The sequence below is a fragment of the Strigops habroptila genome, chromosome 4 (assembly GCF_004027225.2).
Source record: "Strigops habroptila isolate Jane chromosome 4, bStrHab1.2.pri, whole genome shotgun sequence".
NCBI classification, from domain to species: Eukaryota; Metazoa; Chordata; class Aves; order Psittaciformes; family Psittacidae; genus Strigops; species Strigops habroptila.
In genome coordinates this window covers 43,209,506-43,232,841 of record NC_046358.1, presented here as the reverse complement: position 1 = coordinate 43,232,841, position 23,336 = coordinate 43,209,506, and the positions used below count along the sequence as shown (strand labels likewise).

Below are 23,336 nucleotides of genomic sequence, written 5' to 3'. Positions count from 1 at the left end.
TGCAAACATGCACAAACACACAAACCACTAATGCCATAAACAACCTCAAGCACAGTACAAACAAAATGCATGCCAAGAAACCTGCTTAAAAATTTCTATTATAGAAAAATACACTTTCAATGTCTGAAAATTTACTTGACTACTCACTATACAGTAAACAAAACTATGCGAAGTCCATAATGTCCTGTGAATGAAAATTCTGCCAAGATCCAGAGATTGTTTATTATTCATTGTCCCTGGATAGATATATGTTATATATGATCTTTAAAGTAGCTCTTCTTGTTCTCCATGTATGTCACTTAATAAAAATAGGCAACATATACATGATATGTGATCATGTGTCCCCTGTATGCTTATTGCATTTATAAAATAACTGTAATTGTTAGGTAAGATTTAGGTAGTCAGCAAATGTAACAATCTAAATCATGGAACCAATTTACTCCTGATACAAATCTGGTTACTTCAGCACCACTTTGCATCGGTAGGTAAATTAACTTCTATATAGAATTTAAAGGTAGAGTTTTGTTCTTATGGGGCCAATTATGGTGTATATGTGAACCACAACCATGCTTTTGAAAACATCTAAGGCCTCACAATGGCATCACAAAGTCAAGCACTTCAGTACCTAACGTGGCACTGCTGCCAAGTGAAACCCTTAGCCCACACTTGGCAGGCAGACTGGGTGCAGACAAATCTGAATAGGATTTATGTTAGCGAAAAACTGAGAAGGTTGTCGTTAAGTAGGAAATACAGAGAAGAAAGTCAAAGCCCAGAACCTGTCCCTCAGAAGGAGTTAGGTCTATCAATTCAATTTGTATGCTAGAGTTTAGTCTGAGGTTCCTCCCCTCCAATCTCCTCTGGGGGAGTTTGTGATTTAAGCAGCCAGATTTAAGATAGGAATGACAAATCCTGTAATTTCATGAAAAATACTCCCAGATTCTTTCTATATCCTTTCACTATTAATTTGGCAAACAGCAGCGCAGTGTTGTGGCAGGCATGTTTAATGGATGGCCAAATATGCAACTACTGACTACAGTCTTTTCCTTGCTGAAGCTCTGACTTTGATTTTTTTTACTTCCTCACACAGGTGTCAATGTTCACACAACTTTCACGAATGTTAGTATCATCAGTCCTTTGAAAAATTTAGATACACTGACCAAATGTTTACAGGAAAAACTGTAGCAGAAGAGGGCAGGTAAAAAGATAGACTGGTGGTGCATATCTGATTTCTTAAGGCTAAACCTACTCTATTACGCCAACAGAGTAGCACAACAAGAAGGTTTAAGAAGCACAGTGAAAAAATGCATGGTCTCCAAGTAAGCTAGTATTGGAAAATGACTAAATTAAACCAAACAAGTTTCACTGATGGCTAAGATGACTGCAGTGTGGGCACTGATTTGTAAGTTATGATGACTCATTCTGAGACAATTTAACCAGGTGTCCATCCAGGCAGAAGTCACTATTCCCATGGTAGAAACAGGACCTTCATTCCTCTGGTGCTGCTGTTTATAATTAAGCATATTAAAATAAATGCAATTAGTGGTCTTGCAAAGCAATACAGAATTTCACATCCCAGATTGGCTGAAAATTGATACGTCACCTCTTCATCCCTACTGTTCAGCAGATGCCTCAAGAGAATTATCATTTAAATTCAACAAATATCATGAATCTTCATTACCAGATTGCACTGATTAAACTAGTCAGATTCTAAACGAATTCAATTAAATGGGCATAACTTTTGCACTACAGCTAGGTCCTCAAAAAAGAGCCACTTGTTAATTAGATTATTTACTGTTCTTTGTTTTTAACACTTGTTTAATTTGAAACTGAATAAGCAGTAAGAAGTAAGGACCTTTTGTGAATTTTCATTGAAGGAATCAGTGTGTGCCAAAAACATGTTTCTGAATACTCTTCAGGAATAGGCAAATCTTCAGGAGAAGGTGGGAAACCAAGCTATCACTGTTATTTTAGAATTTAGGGATAAACACAAAAACAAAAAAACAAACAAAAAACCAAACCAAAACAAAACAAAAAAAACACACAAAAAAAAAACCAAAACCAACCAAACAAAAAAAACCCCACCAGGTGGAGATGGAAGGAACTGGGAGTTTCCGAGGTTTTTTCCAGACCTTTTTCTAAATCAGAATTAAGTATAGAATCATAGAATCATAGAATAGTTACGGTTGGAAAGGACCTTAAGATCATCTAGTTCCAACCCCCCTGCCCTGGGCAGGGACACATCACACTAAGTAACAAGATAGTTATTTTCCTTTTGTTTACCCCTCAGATCTTGCTTATACACAGCTTTAAATGTTCTCTGTTATTACTTATGCATCTGTATTATCTATTTATTTTTTCGCCAGTGACTGTCTGCTTCTGAAGAATACTGATTAAGATTAACTCTGTATGCCCGCCCATTCTCAGCAGAAGCAAGGCTGGGTTTTTTTTCAATTTTTCACTCCAAATAAAGATCAACTTGGGTCAATCAACACTACTGCATACTTTCAAATTGAGATCAGGGAATTTGCTGGCTAGTCCAAAATGCAACATTATGCTTTTGTAAATTTAGAAAGGACTTTCTCTTCTTGGTAGTACAATTTTGACACACAGTTTTGGGTTTTTGTTGGTTTGTTGGGTTTTTTTCCTCAGATGTAAGGAAGTTGCTGGAGATCCTCCTGCTATTGCATTCCTTGTTTTTTTAAGTGGTTACCTACTCACCCAAATTCTTTTGTAGTAACAATCCTTTCTTGTTGCAGTGAAGTAACTTCAGTTTATATTAAAAAAATGGAGCAGCTAAAGCTTTGGCATGGGAAAGTAGTATCTGCCTGAAACCATGCTTGATTTGGAAGGTTATGGCTATGGTGGTGCAAATCCCTTGACACAACTTCAGATTGTAGGTCAATAGGGTATATTCAAGTTTCTTCGTGATAACTGAGCATGACTCAGTGATTAAAGATGTTGGGCGACCTGACATCTCTGGAGCTCTGCTACAGAAAACAGTCATGGCCAGAAGCCTTTAAACCCACATACTTGTCTATGTGTTATTAATGTCATCCGCAGTGGCAAACGCAATATATAGTTTAAAAATAATGCTCTATTTTTTTAAACTGGATTTATAAAGTCCAAATGTTTACTTAGAAATTAAACATTTTGGTACTGGGGCCTCTAGGATATGTTGGCAGTGGAAAAACTAACCTACACCAGATGGCAGAGGTTAAAGAAATACTATAAAATATGGCTTCTATTCATACAGTTCTCAGACAAACAGAACCCCAAGCAGAAAAAAACTGTGAAAGTGGAAAACCTTTTCATTTGCTTACATTTCTCTTTGCTACTCGGCAAACCTGAGAGGTATTGTATCATCACGTATCAAGAAAGTAATATGCCAGATTGTTGTAACAGGTGGAATATGTTTGTTTGTAACACGTTGAATCTGAAATAAAGAAAGGACCAAAGTTACTAAAGGTTCTACAAAAACATTTACAAATTGTTAAGTACCTCAGTTTTGTACCTGCAAAGCTTACTGCATAAATGAGAATCTGAGACAATAGCTGCATTTTGCACAGAAAACATAAAAATTAAACTCTCAGTCTTTCACAGGTTCAGTTAATTTGTCTAGGTGAACATGTAAGCTAAGGAGAGAATTCTGCATTAGCATTTTTAGTTAACTATTTCATAAATGGAAGAGATAATTCTTTTATCTAGACTTCATCCTATTTTACCTAAATTATATAATCTTTAAACTTCATCCCTAGTTTTTGTATTTGTTTGCAAAGCTTCTCAAAATCACAACTGTTTTGTAACTTCAATGTACTTGACTTACACAGCATTTGATGAATCTATTATTTTTATAATATAAATGCATCGTGATAAAAGAAATACTTCTTGTATATTTTTGTCACTTCAAAAAATCTGCTGTGAATCCAAATCTGTAAAGCAAAATGTGTGATATAAACCATTTTCTTATCATATATGTAGTCATGTGATGTTTAAAAAAAGAGAAAGGGGAAAAAATTGATGTGAACTTGGGCACAATGGACCATGCTGTCAAAAATATTCAGTTGTCAAAAATGCAGATGGCATAAAAGCACAGAAACAGATCAGTCTTTTGAGATTTTTTTTTTTCTTTAATAGGAGCTATTGTGTGGAGTTTTAAAATTGATTAGATGCCTAAAAATGTGCATGGGTACCCAGGTAAGGTCTTCAATGATACCTAAATACTTCTTGAAAATCCTTCTTATCTGAACAGTGAGGTACTTAATACCATGAAAGACATAGTCCAATGTCCAAGATAGAAATAAATGTTCTCCCATATAAGCAGTGGTTAAAAAGGAAAACAGCAAGGTGTGAGAGGAAGGAAAAGATCCTTGAAGTCTTGTCCTTTTCCCTAAATAATAATTAAAAAAAAAAAAAAAAAAAAAGGGTGTGTGTGTGGAAGCTGAAGCAAATGGAAAGCTCTCCACAATGAAAACAACACTACTGAGCAGATTTTGAGAACACTCAGTAAAGATTTTATGTATTTGAAGATTCTGAGCTACAAGGCATTACTAATGAAACAGCACTACTAAGGGCATTCGAAAGAATGATTAAGATCAGTAACAAGCTACCTGGCCAATCTCTAGAGTTCAGCTAGAGGCAGGCTCTGCTTTTTCCTTCCTGAGCTGTTCCCAAGAGACAGAGAGGAATCTTGAAATACAGAAAGTGCTTACAACTACTACGGCTGTTTCCTCCTTCTGCCCACTCTATTTTTGCCCCTTTTGCCTGTATGAGTAGTGGCATTTTGGTGTGAATGCAAAGCCCCTTTGCAATGGATAGAGTCAGTGTTCATAATAAACTCATCTCTTATTGCTAGGCAACACTGAGCAATGTGAATTTGTCACTTCTGTTTGGTGCAACTTTCAATTTCACCTCCAACTGTAACAATATAGCCTGCTATATTTTAGATGCCACTGTGGTTGGATGCCATCCCAGGAAAGATGTGAACTACTACTGACAGGGAGTGAATGACTGGCAATGGGCATAAGCAGTTTTTTGATTCTTAAGCCTTGACATATAATTAATTGTTAGATTTATTCTTCTATGAAACTCATACTTCAGGATTCCTACTTACTGACTGCCTTTTAGAAAAGGCAAATGGAACATAAAAATTTCCAATAAGGCGAAGTTTTGTTTGCCTGTTCACCTTTTTTCATGTGGTATTTGCTCTGTTCATATTTTTCTGTATGTGCTGTCTTTTTGAGGTGTAAAATTCAGATCTTAAGTACCTTCAATCTAGGCAATATGATTATTTCTAAGGCATATCCAATTATTTGCTCGAATAAATATGTTCCTTACCTTAAGAAATTGAGGTTCAGATTATAATAGATGCTGAGCAACTCTTATGTACTGCTGAATACCCCTAGCATCCAACCGCACCAGTTGTTGAGGAGCTCAAATTATGGCAGACTGAATAGTCACAATTTTTTCAATCTGAAATGACCCCCCCCCATTCAAGATAAAATAAGTTTAATGCTATTACATGCTATCTTGTCCTTGTTGATTAAAGGACTGATAAATTTTGTTTTTAAAATTTGTGTCTGACCTGGCTACTAGGTCTCTGCTCTTTGATCTTTGAAGAATTAGCTCTGTTTGGAGGGGGCAAAAAAGGGAAAACTTAAAACCGATATTGTTTCACCACCTTTGGCTAATATACAGCTAGAAAGAGGAACAAATTTATGCTTCAAATATACATCAAAAAAATCATCAGCATCATCACCAGACATTTCTTTACATGTTTAGACACATTTCATGACCACATTAACTACAGAAATATCCCCAATAACTGAGAATCTTGGTAATATTTTAGTCTTTGCATATTTTCACTGACTTACTGAAAACAAAAGGAGTTTCTGTAACTGTATGAATGAACCATGGCATGTGCATGTTCTTTTAAGAAAGGCCAAGGGTGCAGTTCTATTTTCTTAGCTCTGCTTTCATATTTATGTGTCTCATTTCCAGCTCATTGCTGATGCCTTAGTTGCACTATCCATCAACACTTTTATCCTCCTTGTTCCTCAAAAAGAACATAAAATCCTTTTTTATGTGGTGGTAATATTATTGCAAATAAAAGCAAATACCAAAATCTTTATTAGTCTGCCAAAATAATAAACTATTTAATAAAAGCATGCTGTAAAAATAAGGTCATTTGCATCACTCAAGTTTCTTTCAGGAAATACAGAGAATTATTGGTCAAAAAGTACAAACTGACAGCAATTATTTCTGGTGTTGATCTAATGCTGCCTGAAAATGGGTTAAAAAATGCACTGAGGTTTTGCAAGTTTGCTGTCTTTAAATGTTTGTTTTTAATGCTGTTGTATACCAAAGAGCCTGTGAGAATCACATTTTTCAAAGCTCTGCTTTTTTACCAATCTTCTCCATAACAGAGGAAGAAGAGACTGGGTATACCCTATTAGAAATCTTTACTGCAAAGCTCATAGTGACCTTCTGACTCCCATACTGCCACAAGATTTACCATCCAAATATTTACCATGTTTGTATTCCGTATTAATTATATTTGGTTAGGATTTGTGTCAGCTTTAGCTATATGATTTTTTCCACCTTTTTCTTTTGTCATTCTTGCAGAGAGATCAATGCAAAGCTTCTATTTAAGAAGTTTGTGAAATGTTTAAAGTTAGTCAAAATATGCTTTTAAAATCATGTATCTAATGTCTGATACTTTTTTCTTGTTGTACTACAAACCTGACCATTATTTTCTCACTGCAGTTTCTCTCCCCATCTGGCAGTTCTGCAAATATGTTATTGATACAGCACAGAAAAATCAGTTGCCGTGGTGAGACTTAAACACTGCTCGTGATATCCCTGCATACAGACATTAAAAATAAGCTAATCTTATAAATTTCTAAGATTACAAATAATCTTATTGATCAGACAAAAAGTATTTACCGTAATTGCCACAATCTAAATATTAGGGACTGATCTTTGGAACAACTGAGTGAAAATGTTCCTGGAAAGACTTTTTTTTATACTTATCACAATGATGTTTTGTAACTTAGACATTTGTAAACCCCTGTAAACCTCAAAATACTCTGTGAGGAATAGCTATGCCCACTTTACAGAGAGAGAAACTGAAACAAAGAGCATCTGAAGGCACGTGAACGATCACGCAACAATCAACAAGTTATTGACCAGAGAATAAAATTCCAAGATTCAGATCACTGGTGCTGTTTCAGTATTTTTGGGCTCTACTGCTTCTGCTTCTTAAGCACAATAGAGATGCTCCACTTATTTAGAGGATGAGACATGTATAGAGATGAAATATTTTAAAAATACATTACATATATTGAAATGAGTACTTCATGGAGCCCTGTTAGTATATTCAATCATGCTTTAAACCATAAACCAGCCAGGAGTTATTCTCCTTGCTTCACGGGCTACAGACTGCTGAAAGCTGAATTAACTCTTCTGTGCAGGGTAGATAAAAAGCGTGCATGCTGCGAGCAGCACTTTTTTTTTTATTCTGAAAATGTGTAAATTTGGCATTTACATGTATTAATAGGTTGAGTAACTGTAACACCTGAGCTGGGTTATACATTCCAGTAAAGTCACCCATATGAGGCTAAATCAGTCATTTCCAAAGTTGACTTGTTTGGATACTGCTGTTGCTGGAGTAACAGCCCCCAGATATGTGCAGGACTGTGCAGTTCAGCAGGAAGGTGTTCAAGTCTTAAGACAACCATACATTGAAATACAGAACATGTACAACAATTTCAGAATACTCCATCCTTAATCGGTGGTATGGTTTAAATTAAAAACACTTGCATTGTATGTTCTTAGTATTTATCAGGATTGCTATGCTGTGTATATATCATTAAGAGAAACTGTACAGATGGGATTTAAAAGACTTAGATAATTGTATGAATGTTAATTAGGGCTTTGTCTATTCAGGCTAAGATATGTAATAAAGATACCACCAAATCACATTTTTCAGATTATTATAGCTTATGTGTTACCTGTAAAACTGATCAAATTTGCAAGGGTCTTTTAAGGATTATTTCTGAGCTGGGTTGCTTAGGTATAAGAGAATTATGCAAGTTGTCAAAAGTGAAACAAATCAGTGGAAGATCCCTGTAGGTAATAACCTGTGACTGAAGAGAGATGATAGATTATTAAAATTCCCTTCAGCTTTTACCAAAAAAACCCAAAATACCACCAAACCAAAAAAAAAAAACCACAAACCAGGCAATGGCAACTGACAACTAGCAACTTAAAATTAATGTCCACACAGCAAAAAACCAGGGATAGCTGTTCCACTGCGTTAACGGCATAGGTGACTACAGCCAGCCAATCTGTGAAATGAACCCATGGTTCACAACTTGTCCTTTCTAGGAAATCTCTGCACATGGATGGTAAATTTGTCTCTTGTCTCAGCATTTACTCCTGAAGTTGTAACGATTCTGTAACGTTATTGCAGTAATCCAGTGACTGCAAAACTCTGGTTTTGAAAATCATAATGCTTACACTAAGACCAGAAAGCAAGTGTCCTGTTTTTCTGCCTTTGCCCAATTTCTCAGGCATTATAGAAGCAATGGGCAACTAGAAGAGATTTTTGTTCAAAACCAGTTCTTATCGATACAGTAATCAGAAGTATCTTTCAGACTCTTGCAAAGTATTTCTTTACTTCAAAGCTTAAACAACATCAAAGAAAGCATACAGACAAAGCACTGTTGGAAAGTAAGTAACATGCCCTTATTTTTAGCACTTGCCCACTTGTCACTCTTTAACTCTCATCTGCCTTTCAAATGTAATCTAATTTTTATGCATACTGTACGCTCGTACAGACAATTTCCCCATTTCAGAGTACGTCGAGTTTGGTAAAGTCTTTTGTACTTTTCCTTAACCTGTTTCAGAAATAGCACTATCACCATTTGTCTCAGTAATACATAGTATGATGGAAATTGACATTTTTCTATATAGAAGTGAAAACAATATTAGTTTTATCAAGGACTGGATTCCCTCTTCCCCTTCAGTTAGATTTTAATTTGGCCACTTCAGGTCTTACTGTGTAGCGTGATTTTAAGCAATGGTCAGTGTGATTGCAGGCTCTATCACCTACTAATTGACCATAAGAGGAATTATATGTCCAAAGTCAAGGTGTAGAGTGAATGGCATATGTCAGGGTCAATTATAAGGTGAAAGACCCTGCAATAGAAAAGACTGCACTGATTAGAGCATGATGTTGACATGGGAGCTGAAGCTTCAATGTTTTTTCAAAGGGCACTGTCACAGCCACCCTTCCTTGAAGTCTCAAAATCAGGGGTGGATTATGTCACTAGTTTATATTACGCATGATGTAATAAAAGTTCAATGGGATATTGAAAGTTACAATTGATTTGTGGGTTTTTTGCAGCCATAAAATGCTTTCTCTGTATCACTCAAAATTAAGCTTGCTGCTTTGCTAATTAGGTCAAAATAGCTCTATACTTACTAGATTAATTCTCTTTTGAAAAATCTGACTGTGAGACAAAAAGACTATTAAATATGACACAGTTAAGAAGTGGTTTGATTGTTAAAGTTATTAACATTACTTGTTCTGGCAAAATGGAACAGAATAGAAACAATGAAATGGAGAGAAAATAGTCCTTTTTATTACTTAAAGCTATGTTATAAATACGTTATGGAAAGATTTTCTCAGTGAAACAAACAGGACGAAAAAGCTGGTGTTTGCTTATTTCCTTGAAACTTCAGCAGCTCTAACATGCTCAAATATTCTTAATCAGTGACGAACTGCAGAACCATTTAGTAAGTAATGATCCCAAGTTATATACCATCACAGTAAGACACTATAGCTCATTTTTAGATTTCCATTGCACCAGTTCAATTTTCTGACTCTTTTCTTTGAAAGCTGTTTCTCTAAATTTCTGCGTCTCTGTGAAAATACCCCAGTCATTTCTGCCTATAAGCTCCCAGTGGTTTAGCTCATGCTGATAAAGAAGCTGTAGCTTAACCTCATTAACTAGATAGCTAATTTCTCTCTCTTCTCATGGGTTATTATCCATGACCATATTTCTCTTGAGTGTTTTGCAGCCATCAAATAGATGGCTAACTCCCCAAAAATTAAAGCCTGTAGGTTTAGATTCAAAGTTGTTGGATGATGAACATGTTATAAGGATTATTGAGTCTAAAAGATCTTTTTCTTCTTCTCTAGAACGGATAATAGGAGATCATAGTCTCTAACACACAGAAATGCTCCAAAATTTCCATCTTCAGAGTCTTCATTGGCACTTAATATAGCTTCACAGGAAGCATGTCACGTTAGATAATAGCGACTTGGTTTTGAATCTTTTATATGTATTTCTTTACCACAAACTCACCTCTGATCTGCATTTGTTTCAATGTAACACTAGAATAGTTCTCACATTCGTTTTCTATTTAAAACTTATGTTAATTTTAAAATCAAAAAGTTTGTTTCTAAAAATCCTTTTTTTTCTTTTTTAAAGTGAGGGAAAAAAAACCCCAACCAAAACAGGAGGATATAGAAGTTCTTTAACCTCTAAATACAACACCCATGCTTAACTTTTCCATTGCAATCAACGGAAATTGCAATCAATTTCCAATGCAATCAATTCTATTCTACATTGCTATCTAGAACAGAAACTCCTTTGATACTACAGGCTTTCTGGTAAGCTGTGGTGCTCAGACATCTTTTTCCCCTTGAAAGTACTGAAGGACTTCAAATGGAGAAAAATACATTACAATCCCATGGATTAAGCTCAACAGAAAAATGGTAAATGAAGGACCTTGCCAGTCATACATGACAGTTTCTCTTGGAGGTAATTAATGTTAGTGGTTTTACTAATAAAATAAAAATTTCAAGCACTGAAAACAGAGCTAGTCGAGTGAAAAATCTGTTCAGCTGCCAGTGAATATTAATTTTAGCTTGCACTAGTGCCTGCTGGCAATGGAAAAAGACTGGACATTTTGATGGAGATGTAATCTTATAAGGTTAATTTTACACTTTTGACTCATTGAAGATTGGTACATTGACTAATGAAAATTAAGTTCATCAAAAGCTTACAAAAACCAGCATCATAAAAGGACCACTGCCTTTTATTCAAGAACATATATAATGCTATCTTAGGCTAAATTCAATTTCTCTTGCAGTGATTAATAAAGACAGGTCTGAGAGTCTTCTTCAATGCTATAGAGAGGACAAAGTAAAGTTGCTGGATTTCACAGTTCTGCAGCAACAAGTCAAATCACCTATGAAAATGGAAAACCTTGTCTTATCTGAACTAGAAACTATAGGATTATCTGCATATATTTTTAGTAGTGTTTATACGGAGCACTTAAGAGCAAGAAGCCCATAGGCCCAGTAAGTCATCCTTCACATACAGCGCTGATCACCGGAGCCATATCTGAGAGAATGGCTAGAGATGGACCTGAAGCCACTGTATGCCTATTTCTATTTAAAAAGAGGTGAACAACATGACAAGGTGTTTGAGCTAATCTTAGCAGGCTGTTTTATCTTGGGCATAGTGCACTGTTAGCAAGGTAATGCAGCATTCAGAGTGACGCTCACTGTACCTGGTGAGCTTAAAATGTAGACAGGACGACCTTGAGTCCTTCTACACCCGGATGGAGAGATATGCCTCCTGAGAAATTCCTTTCATTCAGATTTCAGTACTATGTCAATATACATCATGCTTCCAAACCAGAAGTTTTTTCCCAAAATTTAGTTCCAGTATATCTCATGGAAGAGTTGATAATATCCTGTTTACTGTGAAGTAAATGAAAATTCAGAGAAGTTGTGAATGACAGGCAGCTAAAGAAACTCTGCAGCCAATTTCTTATTTAAAAAGACTGAAATATCCTCCTGTAGAATCTCAAATAATTTTTCTGTATTACATAAACAGCTCTGGGTATCAAAGTAGCAGAAATTCTGCCACCTCTTAGACAAGGGAAACACCTCTGACTGCAGGAGAGTCAGAAGAGGATGCCCTAATGAGGGGCAATAGTGGCACATTGCCAGCTACACCCGTGGAAACCATAACATTCCTGTTCGGACTTGGCAAAGTCCAGACTAAGCAAAGCAGGAGACGATTTTTAAACTCTTTGTTTCAAAATGGAAATATTCTTCTAACATTACATCTGCTTTATATATGCAGTATTCGTTACTTACTGGTGATTATAATAGAAAATCTTTTAATTAAGAACTTCATTAGTTCACCTTTAACTGCCAATCACTGGATAATTGGCCCTTTTCTAATAGGCACTGCAGCTCAGGTATGCTAAAGTGACTGTTTCTCAGAATAACTTACTGAAAGTAAGTTATTTTTGGAACTCATTTATAAGAGAACTTAATTAACTATTCCAGATCATTAGGGACACTGCATTGCATTTTTTAATCCTCTGACAGGTTCCTCCAGTTATATTAATTCATTATAATTATTTTCAACTTTCTAGGCAGAAAACAGCGAGAATGGAGCACTGAGACATTGCTGGCTTTCTGTACAAACTAGCCAGTACTTCCCCACGAAGAAAGGCAGTTTTGGTGAATTTTATTGTTTCAGCTGCTGCAGCAGTATAGCAGAATGTCTTGAGGCAATCAGCTCAAGAGATGATGCACTGTCTTTTGTCCACTGTCGCATGGCAGAACCTTTTAAGAGCTGTGACACTACACCAGAGCTATTTCATCAGGTGAGTCAGAGAGAACAGATTTTCTCGCTGAATATATTCCAAATAACTTGAAAAGGGTATCTTTTTGGGTAAAATACAGATTTGTTTTGAAACCCCACTCTACTAATTCAATTTTGACACATTTCACAAATTCTGGGAGCCAAATCCCACTTTTTTTATTTGTGCAAATAACTACTGATGTCTTCATCAAATGGAAGTAAAAATTCCAGTCTTGGCAGCAAATGAAGCAGACTTTGGTCCTGCAGTGTCATATGTAACTTCTACTTCAAACGAGTCTGACTTGTAAGTGGAAATTTGTTTTTCAAAAGCTGTAAAACTGAACGCAATAGAACCATCTGCTGAAAAAACAGCAACATTGTATCAGAACAGATTAATAATAACCCATCTTTGAGAAAATAGGGGAGTTCAGAATTATTTCCTTTTCCAGATCTTGCAACAATGCTACTTAGAAGAGCGCCTTACAAGTCTTTGAAAATTTTTTATAAAGCTGTGTGATTAAATCTACTGATTTTATGGCCTCTCCATTTTCCAAAGCAGCAGAATAACTTATGTATCTGATTTTTGAAGTTCCCATGTATCATTGCTAATTATTGTAAAAGAGCATCTTTTAAGTGTTCACAACTAGTAGCTGAATTATTCTTTCTTGTGATAACAAAAAATAAAAATATTTCATCCAGACCCAGAATAGAGGTGATGTATGATAAGATACCCCCCTGCCTTTTTTTTTTTTTTTTTTTTTTGCAACAAATCAAATACCTTTCTTTTGCCTTTTTTACAGTTCCTCAGAGGTGTGGTTATTTTCTACTAATTCACGTACCATGTGGTATTGTTTAATTCAATTTAGTAGTCTGCTAAAATCTGAGTACACTGAATTTACAGTTTGAATTCAGAACAGGCCTCCATCACTTTTCCAAGCCAAAAAAGATTCCCCAACCCCCTGCCAAAATCCCTGCCCTTTCATCAGAATTTCACATCTACGTAACCCTTTTTGAGATCATCTAAGATGTTTTGAAGAGCAGAAAAAGCTAAGAATTATGTATTAAGTCATCGTCACTAAACTAGAAAGAAATCCAACTGTCATGTACATAATTCCAATGTAAGTCAAATATTTTGTCTCATAACTGCTGGCCTATGATGGCCAAAGCATGAACTGAGGATTTATATTTTAAAACACGTGTTATTTGTAATTATTCCTATGCAGAAAAATCCATGTTGTGTTTACTACCTTTTCACAACCACTTATGAAATAAGTTTTATACTGATTGTCACTTCTTAGCTTTTCAAAAGTGTATTTAGGAAGGCATTACCTTCGTATCTGCCCATAATTATCCATTCCTATTTTACAAGTTCCAGTGACTTACTGTACAAGTCATGTATAGACCAAATAATCCAAAAAAAAAAAAAAAAAAAGTCTTCAAAACTATTTCATGCATTAAAAAAACCTTATATATTTTTCTCAATAGGCATTTCTTTTGGCACATGTATTGCTATGAACAAAATGTTTTTCTTCTCTATTTTCTTCCATCTTTTCTCCTTTTCACTTTCTGGGAACCTTAGATCCAACAATTTGTGTGAAAGAAACTTGTTTTTCACAGGCTTGCACAAATCCTGATTGGTACAGATTGTTATATGGCATTGTATAATATCATGTTACAGGAGACTGATAAGTCAGCACTCGCAATGAATAGAGCATACCCTTCATCCCAGTCCTGAGGAACAAAGCCTTTTTTGTTAGCTGCACTGCTTGCTACAACTAAATTCAATGGGAACCACGAATCAGCATTCCTGGTCGCTGCCAGTTTACAGGTTGGATGATCAACACCAGTGGTGGCACTGGAGGTGAAGACACTGAGCAGGGCAGCATGGAGGCTCACGCTGAGGCACTGCACTTGTTCCCACTGACCCTACACACCAAGCTCCAGCGACAGTGAGAACCAACAGCACACCAGCATTTTCTTGTACCCGTCTGAGACCCATATGCCCTTTGAATCAAACTCTGGAAAGTGATGGGCCCTCTGACTGCTGCTCAAAACGCTATCACAATACACCTAGAAATGGTTTTATCTGGTGGCATTGGTTGAAGTTAGTCTCATGATACAGTTTCATTGGCAGAATGAACCCACAGGGTTCTTCCGTGACATGAGAGAAGTAAAATTGTGTCTGGATTCAGAGACTGGGCACCTGGGCAAGCTTTTCAGTGTTCAGCCTACAATGCCATAATGGTGTTTATCATACGTGTAACAGCAGGAATGCTGAGAAAACTGGCCCAAACCAGAGACCACATGACAAAAACCAGACTTTTGGTCTGCCCAAGGGTACAGGTGGACATTTAGCTCTCACAGGTGAGCACAGAGGCCTTCAGCAAGGCAGCCAGGTCTACTCTCCCCTTCCTCCCTGCTCGGCTCCTACTCTAGCCTCTCGACACGGGCAGCCGGGGGGACACTGCAGCGACCGGGGAGGGGCCCCTCCATTAGCACCCCAGAGGGCCGAGGGGAGGAGCTGAAGGAGCGCCCACAGCGGGCTCCGGCCCCCGCAGACGCGATTCCGACCGGCACATGGTGATTTCTGAAGCCCCGCAGCCTTTCCTCTCCTCACACCGGGCCCTCCCGGTCTCCCTCCACCGGGCCGCGGTGAAGCCGGGCTGCGACAACGCCCCACAGTCCCGCCAGCAGTCACCCGAGGGAAAAGGGACGAGCCAGCCGTCTTACTCAGTCGGCTCCATTCCCCACACAGCAATCGTTCAGAACAGATCCGTTGCTGTTCGCAGCAAACAAGAAGGGAAAAGGCGGAGAGGGAGAGTCAGCATGAACCTTGAGGCCAGCCCGCGGCCGCGCCTGCTTCGGATAGCAGCCCCAGCAGCGACCGGCCCCGACCCTCCTAGTGCGGCCGCCCTGCCCTTCCTAGGCGTCTTGCGCGCTGCCTCCGCGGCCGCGCCCTCCCCCCCGCTCTTATCCGCGCTGCGTCCAGCTTTCGCCGCCCCAGCTGGCTCACAGGGCCGCGGCAGAAGCAGCATGCCTCCCTCGGCACCGAGAGGCGGCGGCTGGCCATACCTCCCCGTTGCTCAGGCAGTCTCCGGCCTTCCCCGGGAGGAGGGCCTATTGAGTGGAGGCGGCCAAGCAGTAGCGGTAGCAACGGAGGAGCCGGCGGCGTGCGCGGCCCGGGGCGGCCGGGTTCCCTCCCCCGCCGCGTTCTGCAGCTCTCACGCACCTCCCTGTTAGCGTTACCGCCCCCCGGGCCCCTGAGCAGCATGAGAGTAGTGGCTTTAATCAGGTAACGGGTTGAGAGAGCGCCCATGTGGGCGAGCGAGGGGCGTCTCGCAGGCAGAGGCTGTGGCGGCAAAAGGCGCGGGGGGAGGTTGAGCGCTTCCCCCTCGCTCGGCAGCCGCGCTGCACCCAACGCCAGCGGGGACATTTCCTCGCCCCGGGCCTTCCGCGTGTCCGCTTTCTGCTGCCGCCTGTCCTGCGGGGGGCCGCGGGGCTCCGGCGGCGCCTCGCTCCGAGCTGGCTGCCGGCGGTGCCTGCTGCTCGAGGGCTGGGTGCCGGGGTGAGGCGTCCCCTGCCTGCGCGCACCGCGACGCTGCCGCAGGTTCTCCTCTGCTGTTCCCATGTGCTCGGGACGCTCAAGAACAACTAGGGTCTGTTTAGAAAAACCCAACCACCACGCAAAATTATTGCTCCCCGTTATCCTCGTTTCCGAGCTTGTCCGTGTCCAGCGCGGGGAAACCGGCCTGTGGGGCGGTTCTTAAGCGAAATCTTCTGAACTCTTAACGACAGAATTTTCCAGTGTGTCTTCTGAGAATTTTAGTTCTTTTTCAAAAAGATGCTCGCTCATTTAAATTGTCGCAATTGGACGCAGCCCTATCTGTGAGGGCCTGCTGTGTTTGTTCCCTTACAACCCCCCGCTTTTTGTCAGTTTCTGCAGTTTTTCTACTGTAAATGTTTTATTTGTTGTTTTTATGTTTGTTTGTTTGTTTCTTTTATACAGAGGTTAACACTTTCTGACTAGGACAGGTGTGTTCTTTTCTTCTGAAATAATAATTATTTAAAAACCAACAGGCTAGGAAACCTGTAAATGTAAAAAGGATTGTGCGGACATGAGCAGCATATTTTTATTTTTGAGTGCAGTAACTATTTACTGAAGTCTTAACATTTAATGTATTAATTTTTGTCAGGCAGTGTCTAATATGAAACCTTGTTGAAATGGGAGTTTGGCTGCAACAATTGCAAAGCATTCCAAACAACATCCAAACAGGAAAAAACACAGCAAATGTTATCTCTGTTTTTCAAGATTTGCTTAAATGCAGAGTAGGAACATCGGCTTTGGTGCTTTTTCTTGTTTTATAGATAAGGTTTGTTTTTTTTTTTTGTCATGTAGGTTTATTTATTTTGATATTCTTTAAGCAGAGGAATGTGTTAAAAGGCAGGATGAAATAAAATCCTACAAACAGATTTCTAACACGAGTGCTATTTTAATGGGCAATTTTACAAAGATGGATTTATTTTCAGTAATAGTTTTAAGAAGAGTTTTAAAGAGACATCAAAGTGTCTGAAATCTTTGTAACAGAGCTAGGCTCAAAGATCAGAGGGGAAAAAAAGTATTTCAAAAGTGCTGCTTACTTTTGAAAAGGTCAGGATTATATAAAAAAACTACCTTAACCTGTTTCTTTTTCTTCTAAAATGTTGTCCACACTTGAAGTTGATAGTCTTGCTTTAAGATGGTATTTATGGGGTAAACCTTGTATTGTGTTTTGTGCTAAATCATAGACATTATAAAGCCAGTCTTCAAACTGAAATACGATGTTTTTCAACTCTTTAATTCTTCTAGAATTTTCTTACTGTAAATGGTTACACTTGTCAATAGAAAGGAATGTTGCTCAGAGGTCTTTTATAGACCCATGTCTTTATGTTTACCGTACTTTTTTTTTTCCTTCTGGTATTTTGTTTATATGTCTACCTATTAACATACTTGCAACATTGTCAAAACTAAGCCTAACTGTGGCCAAAGTTTAAACAGTTTTCTACAAAAAAGGCCTTGCTGATTTTTTTTCTGTGATGAGAATTAAGAGGCGTCCCCAAGCTACCTCAGTACCTGTTTCATCTCTCAGAGCTTTTCCTCTCTTCTATTTTTTTTTTGTTTGTTTTGTTTTGTTTTGTTTTGTTACAATCTATTAGACACCAGCCAGGCAGGGACTGTGCTGAGTCCACCTTCCTCCCACAGCATGGGCTGTCTGGCTTCCGTTTGTCTTAGCCAGCATGTGTTTTATAGTGAGGTTGGAAGGCCTTGTAGGTAGGCACCATTTTAGTTTGTTTCTTGGTATGGTCAGTTTCTAGGGCCATTGTAACACTAATACAGAAAATAAATAACAGTACAGTAGCATGTGATCCAGTGAGCAATTTAGATGGAGTAATTGGTGGTGAAATGTGGGAAATCTAAACGTAGCCTAATCTTAACATGTTTTTATTAATCTTTTCAATTAAGTAAAACAGATTTATTCTAGTGTCATTTTAGTTTTTAAAATAATATTGAAATGCTGTAAACCATATAGGCATTTATCTACTATCATATAATTATTTGTCTGAAGTTGTGTTTGGAGTTGAAATTGGAACTAGTGGGAGACTTTTATTTTTGGAATTAAGTCATTCAGAACGAAAAGAGCCTTTGTCTCGTGATTCTGTTAAGCCTGAAATTTCATATTATGAAGTGAATAGGTTTTCAAGCTATCAAGCACAGTATCCAGAATTAATGAACATCTGACCTTTTTTTTTTTTTAATTTTTATTTTTATTTTTTGTTCATATATAGGTTAGAAGAAAGTTGTAGGTATGCATGGGGATAAAGTCAGCTAGACATGGAACCTTGAATTAGAAGTCTATCGTCATATTTATATTTACTTTTATAGCACTGAACCGTAAGCACCTACTTTATGAAAATCTGTTAAGTATGAAAGGATGCCATGTTATTTATACTATTTTTACTTTTGGTTTGAGTTATACAGCACATTAAGGTCAGCATACAGAATTTTAGCATGGATAAAAGCAGAAATTGAGGGGAATAGCTATATGGCTACATTCCTGTAACGTACTTTCAAGCTCTTGCCTAGTGGGCTAGATAAAAGTGGGAACTTTACAGTGGAAATGCTGAAGAAGTTTGTTAGTAATAGTGTGATTTCAAGAAAACCGATGGTCTATTGTAGCATGACTGTTTATACTATCTGTTCTCCTTTCCGTGTCTCAGTGACTCTAAGGCAACATGCCTTTCTACAGACCTGGTCTAGATCTCTGTTCCAGTGCCACCCCTTGCCTTGGGTTTTGTGCCTTGGCATTTAAGCTGCACAGAATCTCCACCTTCAGTTCTCGTTTGAAGGCTGTGAGTCCGAATATGGATTTTGTAAGCAGTGTGTATTCTAGAGCACTCTTGGTTTTATTGTTACACTGTAGTATTTCTTTTGATAGTGATTAAGATGCATGAAAAATACTGCAGTTCAGTTACACCAGGAGAGCAGGATTCTTTCCTCGCTGATAGTGGAAAGGTTCTAGTAGATCTTGAATGAATGTCAAAATTAATTGCGTTCTCTGTGTTACAGTGTTATCTCTTGGCCTCAGAGAAGAATATAATTCCGTTTTTCTATTTTCTTTTTTGATCAGCAGTAATTATTTTTATTTGCAGTTATATGCAGTAAAAAATCTGCATATTCAGTGCAGTGTCAACTGAACCTACTGCCTATAATAATTACAGCTTTTGAAAATGGCAAGTACATTTAAAATGTCAAAACTTTAGGCAAAGTATCCCATGAAGGATAAAGGTAATTCCTAACATGACAGTCTTCATTTAAAAAGATTGCTAATGCTGGCAACTCTCTGGAGCAAAAATTGTTATTTTTTAATCTAACTTATCTAGTAATGAGTACAGAGTCATTCATGTCTGGAGTAGAAGATAGTCCTTGTTCTGAACGGATTCCAGTGTGAGTGGCTGTTCTTCATGGAACCTCTCAGTTCCAAAATTACGCAGATTAGTAATGAGATACAGAACTGGTTATGTGTTTATGGATACTGTATGTGGGCACTATATACTAAATATATTTAGTAAACATTGTATGGTAAAGTCATTCTTTTCTTAATATTTTGCAACTTTTTTTTCCCCCCAAAACTTAGTAACCAGCTCTGATGATACTAATTTTTAAACTAAAAGTTTTATCAGTACTTCTAATTGCTACTATCTTCCTTTTCTTACAGTGGTGGGAAGGACAGCTGTTATAATATGATGCAGTGTGCTGCTGCTGGGCATCAGATTGTTGCTCTAGCCAATTTAAGACCTGCCGAAAACACAGGTATGAAGCCACATTTCTTATAGGAGATTTTACTTTTTTATATGTGTTAGAAACAATGGAGGCACAGCTGTGCCTGAATTAAGTTTTTTTTCTTATGTGATTGTATATAGTTTTGCATATTGAAGGGCAATCTAGAAATCTTAAGAGGTAGAAAAAAGAAAATGCTATGGAGATGTATTAAACGTATTTTTCCTCCAAGGAGGGAGGAAAAACTCAAGAAAATGAAGATTAGTAAAGAAAGGCTTGTGCAATTTGAAAAAGGGAGAATACTATTCCTGGTGCTAAACAAAGGGATTGTGTGAATTCAGTAGCACAAATAGTAAAAGGTGGTAGAGGATATCATCAAGCAAAACAAAAACTGTATTTCTAGAAATGCTTTAAAATTGCATAAACCATTCCAGCTGCCAAAAATAGGCAGTTTTGCTGTTGCTCATGCATTTTAGCCTTTTATGTCTTCCTCCATTATTCTAACCTAGCATTTGTGAATTGGATAGAGGAGCTGATCTGGGTTGGAATAGACCTTAATGCACTTTTTCCTGCATTTTCCCTTCCGTTTCGCTTGGGCCAGTTTTCTGATAGTTCCTCACAGGCTGTACCTAGACTTATTTCTATGAAAGAGAATGGGAGAAACTCAGGAAGTTTGTCAGTGGGGAGGCGAGAAGGTGAGCTGAGTACTTCTGTGTTTGGCTGGAGCATAAATTGCACTTGAGGTGAGACTTGAAAAGGAAATGAGTTGTTTCCTGGTTGGTAGGGGTGAACGTTAATGTGTGTTAACGTAGGTTAACTGTTCCACATATGTTAAGCAATTAAGTACAACACCTAGTAACTGTATGGTTATGTATATAACCAAATGTAACTTCCTACCACATATGCTTATGTATGTATGGTAGGAAGATACACGGTGAAGAAAAAAGGGAACTGATGTCACGAATGAGTCATGGGTGGAATTGGCAAATGCTAGGGACTACAGGAACAATTTATTTTCTGGGTAGCTAGGACATAATCATCTCTAATCTTGTTGAAATATGTTGTCTTTAATTTATCCACATCAGAAATGTAGAATATTGTCATTAAAATCATAAAATGCTCTCTTTAAGTGTGTAGTTGGAAATTTTGTGGAAAGTTAATTGAGGTGCTTCAGGCAATAGCGGATTCTATGCCATTCATTTTGTTTTATCTTGTACCACTGTTGCCTGGAGAGTCTCAATTAATAAAGAAACTGTGTTCTGAACTGAGCATCAGTTTAAAGACCTCGTCATATTTATGTATGTTGAAAACTACTGAGTTTTGTTTTAAATTGACTCCTCTGGTTTAGTTTGGTTAGTTGTAATTATGAGTTTGGATTTGCCTATTTTGAGCAAAAGCATATCTGTTGCGTGGCATCAAATGTGACATGACTTTATTGTTACTTCACGAATTAGTTATCTTGTTACAGACCTTTTACTTTGCAAAATGTGCTACACAGGTATACAGCAGAGATGCTTGGTGTGTCTGTGTAAATTAAGAGAAGTTCCGCTATTACCAGTTAGCATTAAAATAGTGAATACTGGAGATTTCACTAATAATAACGTATTGCTTTATCAATCTGTTTGAAAAATTATTTGAAATATTTTATATGTAAGCAGTTTATGGTATCATTGGAGATTTAATTCTAATCTATGATGTCTGCATTTTAGCTGTTTTTTTTTCCTTGTCTGCTAGCTACAAACTGCTTGTAAGAAAATCCAGTTAAATTTTTCTCCTGGTTAAGGAAATAGAGGCAAACAGTTGATTTTATTTCAAGTTTAATTTTTAAAAGGAGTGAAGGTAGAAAGGGCCTGGATATTATGACATATTTCCTTTTCGTGTATTAAGCACTGTCAAAACGTTATAGCATTTTACTTTTATTCTACCTAAGCAGAAATAATCTCTTCTTCTTGATGACCAGATATACAGTAAAATTATTGTAAATTTTGACAACCTATTGCTTATTCTCAGTGTTCCAGTGCATTTCAACTTTCTTGCTCTAAGTATGTTGAAATGCATCTGGGTTTGTGCCTCTGAGCTGTGTTCCTATTAAAACTACCATATAAATTGGAGCAGGATTGGACTATTTTGAGATTTTTGGATGAAACAGGGATGAATACTAAAGAAGAAATAGACACCACAATTTCCAAATAGATAACATATTTGTGACATATGTCTTCCTCTCCATACATCTGTTGGGTGGAGAAATCCATTTTTTTTTTTTCTTTCCATGTTTATAAAGGTATTGTCACCAGACATCTGTTTGTGAACTGGAAAATATGAACATTTAGGTTTTCTAAGTGCTTTGTAGTATTGTGATTATCTGTAATTGTTGAAATATTGGACACAGTATGATTGCTTCTTCACTGTTGCAGGGCAGAGTGATGAATTGGACAGCTATATGTATCAAACAGTAGGACACCATGCCATTGACCTATATGCTGATGCGTTAGATTTGCCCCTCTATCGTGGTTTCATAAAGGGTACCAGTATAAATACTGGAAGAGTGTATACCGAATGTCAGGAAGATGAAGTTGAAGACCTTTACCGCCTCATGAAACTTGTTAAGGTATGCCGAATGAAGAGAGTTAAATAACTGGGGACAATTATATTGCTTAACTCATTTATGAATTTATATAAATTATCCACTTAAGTATTTAAGGAAAGCTTTGACAAAAAGTGGAACACTTTTACAAGTTTTATTTCTTTGTTTTTTGCAAATATATAATGTAACTTAATTTTTTTTCCCCGATGTAAATCAGACATACTAATCCCTATTTCAAAGTAAAACCTTGTTCCTATTTGATAAAAACACCTGTAGCAAGTACTCAGTATATACTAAAAAACCCCCATAATTGTGAAAATTGTCTGTGAGTGAAATGTTTATGTAGTTCCATACTTGAAAGAATGCATTGCTTGATTACTGGAATGGGAGATCTTTTGGATTTTGTACATTTATCGATATATGGAAAGTAACATCTAGACATTTCCATTTATGTACACTTAAGCTCTGTAAACCAGAATCTGTTATTTGTTTTTATGTTTCAGATCATTCGCAAAGTATTACAGAATATTTTAAAACGGCAGTTTCGATTCTGGTAGTCCTGTAACTTTGTTCTAATATATCACATAATAGCAATAACATATGTCAATCCTTTTTAGCTATAAAACCAGTTAAAGGGAGATAATGGGCCTATTTCCTAAAACATTTGAAATTTATGCTCTGTTCTTTTCCAGAGTGTTTCTTGTGGTACTTTATTTTCCACCAGAATTAAATCAGGTCTCATTGAAATAAATAGAAAACCTCC

The 23,336-nt window shown here is 37.5% G+C and overlaps 1 protein-coding gene and 1 long non-coding RNA gene across 4 annotated transcripts in view; one reads left to right on the top strand and one right to left on the bottom strand.

Annotated features, from left to right (window-relative positions):
• LOC115606751 overlaps positions 1 to 15,872 on the bottom strand; it is a 47,643-nt gene extending 31,771 nt beyond the window's left edge. For 2 of the 3 annotated variants that reach the window (XR_003990994.1, XR_003990993.1), the window contains exons 1-2: positions 15,747 to 15,872; positions 3,321 to 3,433 (exon numbers count right to left, since the gene is read on the bottom strand). This is a non-coding gene — a long non-coding RNA (uncharacterized LOC115606751). Of the gene's footprint in view, positions 1 to 3,320; positions 3,434 to 15,404; positions 15,541 to 15,746 lie in introns of those variants that run through there. The other variant, XR_003990995.1, reaches the window with a different exon arrangement.
• DPH6 (diphthamine biosynthesis 6) overlaps positions 15,786 to 23,336 on the top strand; it is a 203,501-nt gene continuing 195,950 nt past the window's right edge. The window contains exons 1-3 of the mRNA XM_030483179.1: positions 15,786 to 15,966; positions 19,928 to 20,022; positions 22,404 to 22,597. Of these exons, the coding sequence (XP_030339039.1) occupies positions 15,944 to 15,966; positions 19,928 to 20,022; positions 22,404 to 22,597 (312 nt within the window). The 5' untranslated portion in view covers positions 15,786 to 15,943. The remainder of the gene's footprint in view (positions 15,967 to 19,927; positions 20,023 to 22,403; positions 22,598 to 23,336) is intronic.